This window comes from Hermetia illucens, chromosome 3, assembly GCF_905115235.1.
Source record: "Hermetia illucens chromosome 3, iHerIll2.2.curated.20191125, whole genome shotgun sequence".
Classification (NCBI taxonomy): Eukaryota; Metazoa; Arthropoda; class Insecta; order Diptera; family Stratiomyidae; genus Hermetia; species Hermetia illucens.
The window spans coordinates 158,814,692-158,830,081 of record NC_051851.1 but is presented as its reverse complement, the minus strand read 5'-3'; the positions used below and the strand labels follow the sequence as shown (position 1 = coordinate 158,830,081).

Genomic DNA, 15,390 nt, shown 5'->3' with positions numbered 1-15,390 from the left:
AGGTGGAGGGGAGGAAGATAGGGCGGCAACCCTGTCGGAAAACCCAGGAGAACCTCCTCGTGGTGGCACCGGGAAACGCTGTATCGCATTGGCTTGCCGGCCGTGATGCAGTAGGCGAATGCTCCGAGGCCTAGTAAGGGCAATCAGACCCGAGTCTGCACGGGGACTCATCTGAAGTGGCTTCGGTCAAGAAACCTTACCAGGGGTATATTGGTACCATGGGAACCGGGGTAGCCCTTGAAATCCTATACTTCAGGAGAATTCCTGTCGTATCTGAGTACAGCTCGGTTGGTTGCGGTTGGCCCCCTTGTGGGAGTTTCATGGTGGCTGTGGTTGTGCTCAAGCGAGAAGAGACCTTCGGGCCTCGACGTGGTGTTGCGTATCAACACGGGTGCCGTACTCCATAGTTCGGTAGAGATTTAGGTAATTCTTGCATCCACCAGTATGAATGCTAAGCCATGCATTTGGTATAGACTGGTACCGTTGTTGCTTGTCGCAGCGGGGCTCTGATTGTGGTCACACAATCAATCCGTGCCTGAAGAGGGCCGTAGGATTAAGTCTCAAGACAGGTACCTACGTTAAGCACCGAGGACTTCACTCCCCCCCCCCCTGGGTTCAGGTTTGGATTTTTTGGGAGCATTCCCTTCATGCGGGCTGATTTCTACTGCTCCCCGCTTTCTCGACTCGGGTAGAGATGGCTTAGGTCTATCCTGAGCCTTCTTAAGGGCTTCTTCTGTTTCCAAGCCTTCCTTCAGATAGCGCAGGTATCATTTAGCACCTACGCCACTGAGACTTGTCTCCTTCGTGACGTCTGATATCCAATATTTATCTCAGACGTGTTTTTGCTGGTCCCTGCTTTTTGAGCAGTGGCGTTCGTTGTTTGTTGTCCACGCAGTATACCAATGTTAACCTTGGTTCCACTGCTTGACGTCCCAATTTCTCCCTTCTTGGGTGTAATCACCTGACCCTCAGTATTTCGGAGATGTGCCTCTTGATTAACCAGTTTTTGTGCGGTACGCACTGAAGATCCAAGCCAGCTAGACTCTCTCTTAGGAGTTTGTGGCACCAAAACCGCACACCACCGTGCTAATTGGGCTCCTCGAGGCGGCCATTGATACCTACCTACCTACCTATTGTTACGACGGAACTTCCCCAGTTGTTGCAATCAAGACGGGTGCCCTCCTTTGCAATCACAATGACTATCCTTTCTTCTACTCATTGGGGAATATCTCAGATTCCCAAGATTTGCTATTAAGGGAAAGTAGCAACTCTGAAGATACTCCGCAGAAAAGTTTCGTTGAGAGGCCGTCAAAACTATCAGTTTTACTCCATGTGCGTACGTTGATGGCAAAGATAATTTGATTTCTGTTGGGGAAAGATGTTATGATGGGTTGCCATCTCATCCATAGGAAGTGAAACTTCACCAGCTGTTATAAAAAGAACCATGGTTAAGTAAACCCTCCACCTCTTCAGCTACTCATCAGCGTAGATGAGAGGCCTAACCCCCATTATTAACCTCGAGAAAGTTTCTCGGTGAAGAGCGAACTCCTAATGACCGATACACGTCAGGACACACTGGGACTTTCCGGAGCCGTCGACAACTCCTTATCGACGTCGATGTGGTGATGTGAGCTGAGCTCTGCCAAGGTGGTAGTTGTGGTGTGTGTATCAGGAGTCAATCCCTTTGGGACCCTGGCCGGGTAGTGAGCATTGAACGGGTATTAGTAGATCGCGTTACTCCGAGCGAGCGAAGAGGAAAGGCTTATTAAGAAATGCGCGGCAGTTGTGAAGCGCATTCGATCTGCGACGTTCCTCCAGAAAAACGTCAGCAAAGGGGTGAGAAACCAGCTAATGGAAATGGAGGAGCTCCTGGACAGGATTTCATATTATAGGCGGACATGGAGAGGAAGAGAAAATCCGCGGGAAGCAGAAAAAACGCCTCACGACGAGAACACTACGAGTACCAATCCGATCGCTGACATTGCAGAGCGAACTTAAAAAAAAACGAAAGCAGGAAGGGACATATGAAGGAGACTTCACTCAAGTACTCTTTAGTGCTCAAAAGAAGAAGGCGAAGAGGAACAAGAGACAACAACACGTCGCGCCATCAGAAAAACCTCTGCCTAAAATTAAGGCGGACACGAAGGACGGAGCACCAATGAAAAAGGTGGGAGGACGAAAGAGGACTAGACCGCCAGCTCTCCTTATTAAGCCGACGGAAGGGAAGACTTTTGTGGAAGTCCTCAGTGAAATCCGTTACAAGATTAAACCCGAAGATAACGGAGTAGAAGTGTCATTCATTCGTAAAACGAAGAGGGGTGGAGTCCTAGTCGAACTAGGCCCGAACATAATAAATAAAGCTATGTTCTGTGAAGTAGTCAAGGGGCTTCTGGGAGAAAAAGCTTTGGTTTCCAGCTTGGACCCACGTGTTCTCTGGAAATCCGAGACCTTGACTGCCTCACAGAAGAAAACGAGGTGGAAGAGGCAATCAAACGCGAATGTTCGGAGGTAACCAATACCCGGATTGTTGTCACCTCTGCGAACTCCCGAGGTCAAAAACTCGCTGTGGTGGAAGCTGCCGAGCAAAATGCGAGGAAGCTTCCAAACAGCATGAAAATAAGAAATGGTTGGGTAGTGTATAGGATACGAATCCGGGTCACCATGACCAAATGTTACAGGTGTTTGGACTCCCTGCCGGGGACCTGACAGAAGGGCAGCATGTCGTAAATGCGGTCAGTCAGGCCATAAAGCGAGCACCTGCAATGAAAAGGAAAGCTGTGTCCTATGCAGGGACCATGGCGCGTCTGATGAGAACGTTGCGCATACTGCGGGTTCGGGGCGGTGTCCAGTCTTCAGAGCAGAATTGGAAAGAGCTAGGATGCGGTCAACATAATTCGCATCCTACAATTCAATATGAACGAAGTGCAATCCCTCACGAGTTGCTAGCGTAGTTCTCTGCGGAGACCAAAGCTGATCCAGAATTCGAACACGGGGTATGAGACGGAGTGACGGGTTCTCAACCAACTCAGTCCTCGCGCCGCCAGACTGCAGGGTCCTTATGGCTGAAGCATGATAAAAACAAAACTGCCAATTGCCCAGCTCCTGGGACATTTTACTGAAAAAATGGTCTTTTCGCTTAACACGTTTCAATAAATCAACTAAATTGGGTGTCAAAAAGACATTTATTTGAATAACGGATAATGGATTACTACATTTCATAAGTATAATATTCATTTCGCAAATATAATCGTTTACAAGATCATCCCTTCCCCATTATCGCCTACTTATCACTTTCCACTCTTACTCATTAATCATTCCACAATCTACCACCGGATTAAGTATTATCTTCACACTTTATAGCTTTCCTAAAATCTATTAAAAATATGATAAAATATAAGCTTAATCGTAAATTAGTCTGCTCTCCACGCTGCTCGGCCGCAAAGCTGCATTGCTGCCTTGAATAGCTCAACGCGATGGATGCAGAAGCTCTAATGCTTTTGGTATGTCGCCATCGACAGTTTCCAGCAAATTCGTCAACCATCCACCCTCGTTGCTGAATCCCATAGCCATCATAGCGATAACCGCATTATTTATTTTCCTATCTGCAAAAACAAGAAATAGCGCGATGAGGTGACATTGCTCAAGTTAGAAAAATCACCCAAGATAAGATTGTCTCGGGTGAATCAGGGTTTTATCGTGTCTATCGATCAACTTCTAATCAAGTTACCTGGATGATGGACTGTCGTCATAGAAGGCTTTGAATCGGGTTGTTTTGTCCGCTCCTCGGCTTGAATGTGACTAAGTAGGTCCCTGCTCAATTGCGCGTAATTAACATCTGATTGGGGTGGAGAAGTTGAAGTAGCAGCGGCAGTGGCAGTAGCAGACGTTTGCTGATTCTCGCCCTCATTTTGTCCAAGTCTGAGCTCGTCAAATTGCTTATCGATCAAGGTCCAACTCGATTCGATTGGGGTTGATCCTCGTTTCTTGTTGGCTCCGTTGGCTTCGGACGGTTGCTCAGCAGAAGCGGAGATATCAGTCGGATTCAAGTCAATGTCCATGTCCTTGATTTGCTCTGGTTGTTGTTCCTGGACTTGTGAGGACGGTTGCGATGAAGTGTTGCTTGCAAAGACACGAATTCCATCATTCAAATCAGCTGAACTTGGTTGATTGGTTTCAGATGCTTCTGGTTCAGCTGGGGCAACTGACGAAGCTGATGGAGATCCCGAAAGATCAATGAAAATCGGAGTTTGAGTGCCAGACGATGTTGGTTGAGGTTGCGCCTCAGTTGTTGTTTGTTTGTTCTCCGTTCCTGAAGTGCTAGTTGAAGGTTTTTCACCTGCCGGAGTGGGTGCCTTTGCATCACTTGGCTCGGCACTGTTCTTCTTATCATTTTTTAAACCAACATCAACTTCAACTACGATCCCAAGGGGATCCAAGAGTTTTCCGAATATCTCTGAAAATCCTTTCAAAGCCTGTACTCCAGCTCTAGCATAAGCTGGATCGATTGCTGGGAAAAGCAATGGAATTTCGTCTTCGTTATCATTATTTCCTGCGGTTTCTTGTCTCGGCTCGCTTCTTGGAGCTTCAGTCGAAGCATTTGGAGCCTGAGTCTTTGTCGCTTCAGGTTCTGGTTGGGGAGGTGCACTGGGAGTGGCAGCAGTTTGGATGTCATCATGATCCATTCCCTCAGCCAAATCACACATCATTGTATAGAAATTGGAGAAAGCTCCGGCAGCTCCACTTCCGCCGGCAACGTGTCCTCCATTGTGGCGACGACGTCCACATTTGCGTGGACGCTCACCTTCAGCCTCTGCGTCAGGGCGTCCAAAGCATCCATGACGCATCTTCTTGAAGAAACGACGATTCAATTCGGTGTGACTTGGTAATGGTACCGGGAATCGATACATTACATGATCGGGATGAGCCTTCTTTTGTTCGCATTTTTCACACAAGTCATAGTCGTAGCATTGCGCACATTTGTAACGGAATCCAACTATTGGTTGAACGTCACAGTTGTCGCATTGAACCCTCCCATGCACTGGTTTTTGCGAAGTGCTCCCTGCTTGTGGTGCAGAGGTTACGGTTGGACTTTGTTGTTGAGGCTGTTGCGATTGGAAGGGAGTTGGTGGATTGTCTTTTTCCTCGACGTAAACTTTCTTGACTCCATTCGTCTTGGCAAGGAAAATCCGGAGGGAATAATCGCTGTTGATGAGGACTTTATCGTTGTCTTCATCTGAAAAATGGATATTATAAATTTAATTTAATTTTATTAAGACAAATTATCTGGTATTGTGTCAATCTTTCTCGAGGTTTAATCGAAAATGAGTCACATGAAAGACAAGAAGGCGACAAATCCTGATAGTATCCCGGCGGAAATTTACAAATTGGTGTTCCACCAACGACCAGACTTGCTGTTCGGGACTTTCAACGCTTGCTTGAAGGAGGGCATTTTTCTTTGCCACTGAAAGATGGCGAGAATCACCCTAATCAGCAAAGGAAAGGGAGACCCTGAGCTGCCGTCTGTATACCGACCGCTGTGTACGCTGGACACGACCGGAAAAGTACTCGAAAAGCTCATTAGGAGTAGATTCGCTGAAGCGATCCGCGCTACCACGAGACTTATCGTCAAAGCAGGAAAATCCACGGTGGATGTTGTTATGGAGGCAGAGGATGCTGTTCATCGAGCCGAGGCACACAGCCGCCGATATACGGGGATAGTGTTCCTCATAACGCTTGATGTCAGAAACGCCTTCAATTCCGTAAGATGGCCAGATATGCTGAGCACATTAGAAAAATCATTCCACTTGCCGAGCTATCTCTTGAATTGAAGGATTATCTGAAAGATCGCTCTCTGCTCTATGAAGGCCAGAGGAGGATGGAGATCACGTCGGGAGTAGCGCAGGAATCCATCCTAGGGCCGGACCTCTGAAACGCTTCTAAGTCTCGACATGCCAGTAGAGCGACGCTTGGTCGGTTATGCAGATGAAGTTGCAGCACTTATTGCCGGACGCACTGTTGAACTGGCGCAAAACAAACTTGGCATATTGATGCGACGAATAAGCGGATGGATGGCTGGTCATGGCTACAGCGTTGCGTTGGAAAAAATCGAAGTAGTTCTTCCTGACCAGAAAAAGTATCGCGACCCGACCCTGCGTCCCATATCGATCGGCGGATTGACTATAGAATCAAAACCAGCGGCTAAATACCTTGCTTTAATGCTCCACTCAAGGCTAAATTTCTTTGAGCACATCAAAGTAGCAGTAGACAAGGCTGCAATTGGGGTTTCGGCCTTGAGTCGGCTAATGGCCCATGTTGGGGGCCCCATGTCTACCAGGAGCCATCTTTTTATGGGAGCAACGCAGTCTGTTCTGCTCTACGGCGCGGAGGTATGAGCCGACGTCATTGACAAGGAGGTGCATCGTAAGCTCCTCGCCTAAGTGCAGAGACAGAGAGCTTTGCGAGTGTCGTCTACTAATCGCACTTTCTCAGAACCGGCCGTTATGGTGATTGCGGGAGAGATCTCTGTTGGCCTCCTTGCTAAGGAACGTAAAGCTATCTACAGTCGCAAAGGTGAAAATTTAACAGGGGCGGTTGCCGTCAACGCACGCTTACCGAGTGGTAACTGTCTTGGCAAAATGAACCAGGAAGCAGGTGGACTGCGTGGCTCATAGACAATTTAGATCCGTGGCTGAAACGAACGCATGGTCAGATTGATTACCTCCTCCAGGTGCTCAGAGGTGGCGGCGAGGAAGATGGGGCGGCAACCCTATCGGCCAAACCAAAACCAAGTGGCCTCCATAGTGGTGGCACCGGGAGACGCTGTAATCACTTTGGTTCGCCGGCCGTGATTCAGTAGGCGAATGCTCCAAAGGCCTAATCAGAGCGATCAGACCGAGTCTGCACGGGGACTCATCTGAAGTGGCAAATTGGTCACGAAACCTTACCAGGGGCATACTGGTACCATGGGAACCGGGAAAGCCCCTGAACTCACATACTTCGGGTGAACTCCTGTTGTATGTGAGGACAGCTCGGTTATTTGCGGTTGGCCCCCCTAGTGGGAGTTTCATGGTGGTTGTGGTTATGCTCAAGCGAGAAGAGACCTTAGGGCCTCGACGTGGTGTTGCGTATCAACACGGGTGCCGTACTCCATAGTTCGGTAGAGATTTAGATAATTCTTGCATCCACCAGTATGAATGCTAAGCCATGCACTTGGTATAGAACGGAATCAACATCTCTGCTCCATCCATCTATATCCCATCCGGAGTATAACCGCAAATAGAAAGACTGAAAGCCTTTTTCAATAAAAACAACAAGCTTTAGGCGAGCGCATTCTAGGACTGTTCCTAAAACTGTGTCTTGATAAATCGTCCAACGAGATTAGCCAACGCGTGCCAGTTAACCTTTTCTACGGAGTGGAGTAGTTGCGAGTTTCACTAGAGTCCGCCGATATGGAAATCTCTTTTTCTTTCGCCTAAGCAGGGCAACAATGGATCCATTCTTTGAGCTTGATCCGAGTGGAATCGGGTGATTTTTAGCCCGTTTAATCAGGGCCGTGTTCTCGAATTCTGTTTACTTGTGTCTCATATGCCATCTAACATAGCTGACACATGGTATATCATTCAATCCCCGGACGACCGTGTTGCAGCTTCATCAGTCTAAACCATGATCCATACCGTATTGAAGAGATTTCTGTAGGGTTCACTTGGGAAGCGATCGAGAAATTTAAATCCTGAGCGATTCTTACGAAGGCTGAGATCAAATTAATTCTATTTTTTTCGCTCCAGTTAACACCTATCACAGTTCTGGGTATTTGACGTTTCGCAGAATATGGATTTTAGTCGGGTTGGACTTCTTGTCTTCCTTATAACAGATTAATCGATACCTTCGACATGCCTTCTCGAAGCATTCACGCATAAGCAGGACTATAGAAAAAAAAACCCAAGTCCAGGATGAATAGATATGATGCCTATGCCTATGTAAACCTATGCTACGAGTTCTCGGGAAAACTCCGGGACCGGGTGGAATCAGTCCACCCCTCGTCTGGCCTGCGGACAGCGCATCGATAAATCTTCATCTAGGGAGACATCTGAATCAATTTTCATTTACTTGGAGACGTTGAGTTCAGTTTAAATAGAGGTAACCGCACCATCGAACACGCTTGCAACTGTCTGACCATGAGCTTGAGGGATATCCTTCTTCTAACATTACCGTCTGACAAAGTCGGAACGACTGGTTCGTTGGTTAATATAAACTAGCAACAGAACTGAAGTAATTGGGCATTACCGCCCTTTCAAAGAGAACGGGAACGTAGAGAACTATCACGAACTTCATCGAGCGGAGAAGGAACTACACATACACATCTTAGCAAGAAAAATTGCGACCTCGTAGCCGCGTTCGAGAGAAGAATTCTTCGATAATTTTTAGCCAGAGGCATGAGGATGGACGATTCTGTCGTCTATATAACGACGAAATTTATGAGTGATATCTCGATCGCCTAGTTGTGGATAAAATCCGGCTCAATAGAGAAGATAATCCAGCCTGGAAAGTCTATAATTGCAATACCTATTGTGGAAAAAGAAGATATGATAGACCCTTCAGATAGCTGCCAGTGATATCGAATTGGTGGACTTTGGTGCAAAACTGGTATGCCGGGTCCTTCGGAAGGTAGGCCTAGACCGGATACCGGTTGTTGCGCCGTTGAGGATGACCACACCGTAGATGTCCTTAGATTGTGTTAGAAATCGTGCTTTTCTAGCCTTTCCTGACTTTTCCCAAGCAACATTAAATCCACCCCATTATGTGCTTCACTGCATTTTCGTCCTTTTTTTGACATGTAAGCACGTATCCAATCTGGCTTTTCACTGTTACTTTTCAATGCCCGCCCCAAATTCTTTCTTTAATTCATAGCGGTAAGGCAGTGGAAAAAGACATATGCGCGGTACTTAGGGATGTCGTCGCAACTGAGACAGGCGAACTGCCTAGTTTAATCCTATGAGAAGTTGTCACAGTGGTAGTCTCAACACAGAACTCTGGAATCTCGGTAAGACAATGTATTTCTGGGATTTACGTCCATTTCGTACCAAAGTCTTGCTCCTGTTAGATAGCTATCATTAAGGCCAGCCAGATGACTGGATCCCAATTAACTGAGATGTGCACATACATTTTTAGCAAAACCAGTAACTAGTTCGATGGCATCGGTGGTTGATCAATGTCGAAAAGGGATATACATAGATCTATACGATGATTCAACCAGAGGCTTACCAGCTATAGGCAACAACAATAGCTTCTTGCGTCTATATAACGCGGGATAAATCTCAGCTACTTAAGCTCATGAGAATGAATGCATCGAACTCAAAGAATGAAGTCTTAGTAGATGTTACCGGCAATGATCATCTTATTTGCAGTACCGACCCAGACCATCTCCGAAAGCTACAAATGAGAAGTTAGGCCCCACTTAGCACGTAGGCCATATTTAATTGCAAAACCATGTCCTCTAGCATCAATCAGTAGCCATGAAAGGGGGTTCAGTGCCATGCAAAACTTAAGGGTACCCAACGAAGCCCCTGGAAGATGCCCCTGAGTCCTGCCTCATTTCAAGTGCATTTTTTGACTCCTTACTCGATCACTTTACAGTTTACGTCAAAACTATTATTAAATTCGGAAAGTACTAATCGAGACCTTTCATTTAATGTCCCACATGACTATATGCGATGAAAAGAAGTTCTAACCCTTCTCCCCCCGTTTGGAGTGGAGGAATTTATGTCACTCAGGGTATGCGGGTGACAAACAGCCATTGAACCGATTTTAACGAGGTATGAAGAGGGAAAACATCAACCATCCGCTAAAGCCTAAAGAGTAAACTCTATACGTCAGAAGGTCCCAGTAAAACGCTAGGGACGAATGTACAAAGATCTCAATTTCAAACCCTTTTATCTGTCGGTCTTCAAAACCATCTTTTAATCGTAATATACCCATCCAAACTAATTCTATAGCAAAACAAGGAATTACACCAGTTTATTCTAAAACGCACCTTTTCTCATGTTCTCTTGGGTCCGTTTTGAACTTTGCACAAGTGACAAATATTCAAATATACACAAACAAATAATTTATGCAAAACGCATCGAGTTCTGACTAAATCGAATGTTTCCATAATTTTCCGCTCTCCGATATGAAATTAGCGTTGTCGTTTTCAAACGTTACCAACATCCAATATTAGTCATCATATTTGCTCGCCTCTTTGCAATCATTTTCTTTGTTTCAGACCTGTTCAGCTTATTTCATCGAAAAAATAGAAAGTTCCATCAGAGACAAGAAACAACGATGGAAATCTTTCTGCGGAAAATGCGTGAATCTTAGGCCTATTGACCAGCAAATGGCAACTTTCATATATTCACCTCAAATCCTGTGGCAATTTAGTTGAGCCGATTTAGATTCATGGAGTTGGAATGGATTTCGAGCATATATGCAAATATTTATTGACGACGATGATAACCGTCGCTATTATTTTCGCCATTCTGGGTCACATTTAAATACAAAACAATGGATTAATACAGCGACGTGATAAGCCTGGCATGCATGCTATCTTCGCTATAACGCATTATTTTACTGCAATGGGCTTGCTTTTATGCAGAATCGATGATAATTGACTTTGCTCGTATCTGTAGAAAGATGTTCGAGGGTCAAATAGAGAAGTCTATCAAATCGAGCAAAGTTCGTTCTGTGTCCTAACATGTGAAGTCTTTATTTTCTGAGAGAGATAGGATATTGAAATGAATAGCACCCCATGAACATTTCGAGCTAGTATCCCTAGCCCGTGCATTATGATTATTTAGAAATTGTGGAATCTCGGCCATGAATATTATCTCCATCGCCAAATTGCACCAGGATACCTTTCTTTCCAAGAAAAGAACAATATTCTCTTAGGAAGCAGTATTAAGAGGAGTTTGGTGCGAAACAACCTAAATTTAACCTTCTTCCCAAGGCATCTACATGACTGAATGCTAGGTCACACGGCAAAGGACTAGCAATGGTTAACAGAAGTAACACCACCTCTAAATGGTGTGATGGCATAGATGATTGAAGAATGGACTACACAAACTCGGCCTCATACCTGGGATGCAATCCCAGCCGCGGTCGTGAATGTTGTGGCTGTTTAAAGGGATATAATATTACAATGGATCTAGTTGAAAGCTGAAACTACGGTATTGACTACTTCAGCGAAGAAAACTCAAAATTTGCTTTCATGGAGGTGCGGTTGTGTAGTCTTTCGCATTTCGTAATGGCTTGGGCGATCTCAACAGCCTTCACATTCCACATGGTCAGGGATGGCTTCAGAACAAAACGGAAGTCTTCACGTGGCGGTTATATGCGGTACAACGAAATCATGTTTGTGTCGTATTCCTACGATGAAGTTTAATGTAGCGCTTCTACCTGCAGGGACTATTGAGAACATACACTGAGTGCTCTTTTTGACGGACATCCGGCCCACAGTGTCGTCAGATTCCCAGGTGGTTTGCTACTGATTGTAAAAGCACACCTTACAGAACAGAAACCTCATGTGGCTAGTCATGTGTGAAAACTCAGGCTATCATCTCCCCAGTGAATTGGCATTACGCAAAATCAACCTTGAAGCCTTTCGATCGTCTACTTCAGTGGTAAGACCTAATTTGGCACGTCAATTCCAGGACGAACAATGCTAACCACATGAGAGAACTAATGTGGCAAAACAACCTTGGCAAATCCGAGTTCGCTTCTTTCTCTTAAAACTAATCGATAAAAGCTTACTTTTCACGAGAGGCCGCATTATATGCTAAGCTCACGCACACTCATCCAGTCGTGCGTATTAAGGCCTTAAGGATATAAGTTGCAAGGAATTTCTCAACGCTCCTATATTTTATAGGTTGTCGAGGACATCAACTTTCGGTCACCCTTCAGCGAATTCTTACGCTTTACAGTTGGTCGAGACAGCCACAATGGTACAGCCGCTGTCGGCATCCTTAAATAGGACCTAGCTATTTTTCGATCGGAGCGAAACAAACATACCTTAGCTGACCTTGGCACCACTTTTTTTCAGCGTGCTCCTCAGCAGCAAAGGTTATGAAGTTCAGGCTGGCCAAGCATCACTTGATTCACCTGATTAGCAGACAATTCCCTTGCTCAGACATTTTTATACGCTTTCCGAGAGCTTCCATTCACTATGAACGAAGCACATGACAATTTCACATGCAAGAAAAACGAAACACTGCCATCGACATTAAGTGCGAAACCTCACACTCGTAATGTATTGCACAAACCCGGGATGTCTGAAGTTCCTTATTAAGGCCAGTTGTTGCCCCGTAGATAATGGCGAGACGTTGTCCTCTACGCTGGTGACAAACAGACAGTGAATCGATTTTAATAAGACTTTCTTTTACGTAAAACCTTAAAGAAGAAAACAGGCCACGTCTTGGCAGGAGCTGACTTACTTCTACCAAAAGTTGGACCAAGCGTTGGGCTTCAATGGGAATGACCGCTTCATCATTTGATTGAAATTCTTTTTTGGCGCATCCTTCTACGTCGACGTCAACAAATCGAGGATCAGACGAAAATCGTAGCTCATCAAAGACATCGTACCATACCTTAACTGAAGGTATGACCAGATTCTCTTCTACCTAAATCTACCACGGATACTCCCGGTCTTACATAGAAGCGCTATCATAATAACGAGTTAAGACTGCTGCAGAGGATGTTACTATACAAAAGTAACTACTTAGCGAAGAAAACTGAGAGTCGGCTTGCATAGAAGGAGCGATTGTGTAGTTTTTCGCATTTCTTAGTGGCTTGACCAACCTTAGCCGTTTTCACATTCCACACTGATCAGGCATGGCTACAGGCTACATTGTAACTCTCCACGCTGCGGTTATATGAAGAAAAAGATACCACGTTCCTCTCTTCGTCATCACGGCACGATCCTGGTAGTACAAACCATGTTTCCCCAGGACTTTGTTACTATTGCTGAGATGATGTTTACTGCAGCGCTTCTATTGACAGCGGCTGCCGAGAATATGCGCTGAGCAGTCTATTTGATGGAGATCCCGCCCACATTGTCGTCAAATTCCCAGGTAGTGTTCCACTGGTTACAAACGCACCTTGCAAAACAGCGGCCTTAGGTGGTGCGTCCGAAGAGGGAAGTGGGATTACGGCAGGTACTCGCGTTAATTAATAACTACTGACCATTTGGGGCTTGCCAGCGCTCGTCACCACGTTGGAAACTCATTAAGCAGCAAGTGGTACCGATACCTGCAAAATGCTTTTTAGTCGTAAGGCATTTCTTAACCTGTTCGTACGCTCCATAGGTTGCCGAGGACGTCAACCTGTACAGTGGCAACGACACAGACACTGTTAAGTAAAATCTAGCTATTTTTCACCGGAGTGCAACAAATAAATTTTAGCAGACTTTGCAACCACTTGTTTTTTCCACGTGCTCTTTATCAAGAAAGGTTATGAGAGGTGGGGTCAAGCTGGAAAAGCATTTGATTCGTTTGATTAGCGGACGATCCCTTTTTGTCTGGACACCTTTATACGTTTTCCGAGAGCAGCTTTAATTTAATCTCGAGTTTCGGAAAGTATAACACCTGGTGTCGCAACGAAGACGATTCAAAACATTTATTTTGATCGTGTTCCAGCCCTTCAAACTATTAAGGAGGTTATTTTTGTTTGAGGATGGAGAGAGTCCTAAGTCCGCATCCAATTGATGTTGGATCGGATCAATTGGGAAGCAACTTTCCGTTCGAACGTTCGGACAAACTGGGCAAAGTTTCTGGATGACAATGATCCTTGTTATATCCGAACCAAGTCAACTCACACTTTCCAGTTGGTAGCCCCGGATGACCACTAGTCAACGTGGTGGTTAACTAACGTGAGCGGTGACAACGACCATCCGGCATGGCATTGATTTATGATTTGGCAAACGATTCGGAATAGGTTATCTTGGTAGGACTGTAAGTACGTTCATAGCTATGACATCATTAAGTTGGCAGTGCAAGCTCAGCTGATATGGACCCCTGATTAGCGCCTGATCCTGGCTCTGAACACAAACTACCATAAGGAATTGTGGCAACCCACGCGTGACCCCCTGCTCGCATAGACAATCACGGAGAACATTTAAGGTGACTCCACTTTCTAGTGGAGATAGCGGCTTTGCAGCCGAGACCAAAATTAAAACGACAACATCACCATCAGCAACAACAAACATGACGCCACAACCGGTAATAGCTGAAATTTTCAGAACGAGCAACAGTACACCACGCTCACCGCTTCCGACAGCTAAAATGGGAGATTCCACTATAAATCCGTAGAAACTCCCACTGCCCCAACAGTGAAGGTGACTGGAAGTGAAAAAGGAAGTGATACCGTAAAGGCTAATAGGGCTGGCGGCCAAAAAGGAGAGACGCCATTGAATTCTAGTTTGGAAAAGGGGCCACTGCAACTGAAGTTTCGCTGTTAAGTAGGCTAATGGCAAACATTGGGGGGTCTTCCGTCTAGCAGACGACGTCTCCTGATGAGCTCAACGCAGTCTGTCCTGCTTTAGGTGCAGAGGTATGGGCTGACGCTCTTGGCAAGGAGATATACCGTAAGCGTCTCCCGCAAGTGCAGAGACGGGGAGCTTTGCGGGTGGCGTCTCCGTACCGGTCGTCATGGTGATCCCCATTGCCCTTCTTGCTAAGAAGCTTAAAGTCATATACAAGCGCAAGGGGGGTGATTGCTCGTGAAGAACCGCAACGCACCCTAGACGAGCGGCAAATCTCTTGGCAAGATTTGAATTAGGAGGTAGTTTGTTAAAATGAAAGATTGCCTTGGAAGATATTTTTCCATGTCCTTGTTTAGCCCTTTTTTCGGAATTTTCGAGATGTGGAGACTCTTGTAGGAATCTAGTCTTCTAACGCCGTTCACCTCCTTCAAGATATTGGCGTTGTCCAACGGCATACGGTGTCCCTGCTCTATTATATGTCAGGCAACCGCGAACCTTATATGTGGGTTATTCTTATTTCTAGCGGATTTGGCCTCCTTTAAGCCCTGTGTGTGAGTCCTAAATAGGTATCATTTTCGAGACGAGGTGACCCGGAATCCAGGTTTGTGTAGCCGCCTTTTGATGTTCTGCGTCCGACCCGAGTAGGATAGTGTTATTCATTGAGTAGGTTCTGTGTTCACCTCCTGGAAGAGTGTGTGAAAGTTGCTGTCTTGAAGCCTGGCGTAGTTTATTTTTGATCCGACTTTCTGTGAATTTCCTGTTGTCTCCGTTTTTCTTAGCTTTTTCCAGGATGTAGTTAACTTCTTTATTTCTTCTGTCCTCATTGACCGGTGTTTTCACCATCCTGTGAATCATAAAGTTGTACATCTTACGGTGGAAAT

The 15,390-nt window shown here is 45.7% G+C and overlaps 1 protein-coding gene across 1 annotated transcript in view; it reads right to left on the bottom strand.

Annotated features, from left to right (window-relative positions):
* Window positions 1-3,161: 3,161 nt before the first annotated feature.
* Window positions 3,162-15,390, bottom strand: part of LOC119651016 (protein ref(2)P) — a 17,511-nt gene continuing 5,282 nt past the window's right edge. The window contains exons 2-3 of the mRNA XM_038054316.1: window positions 3,728-5,233; window positions 3,162-3,602 (exon numbers count right to left, since the gene is read on the bottom strand). Of these exons, the coding sequence (XP_037910244.1) occupies window positions 3,466-3,602; window positions 3,728-5,233 (1,643 nt within the window). The 3' untranslated portion in view covers window positions 3,162-3,465. The remainder of the gene's footprint in view (window positions 3,603-3,727; window positions 5,234-15,390) is intronic.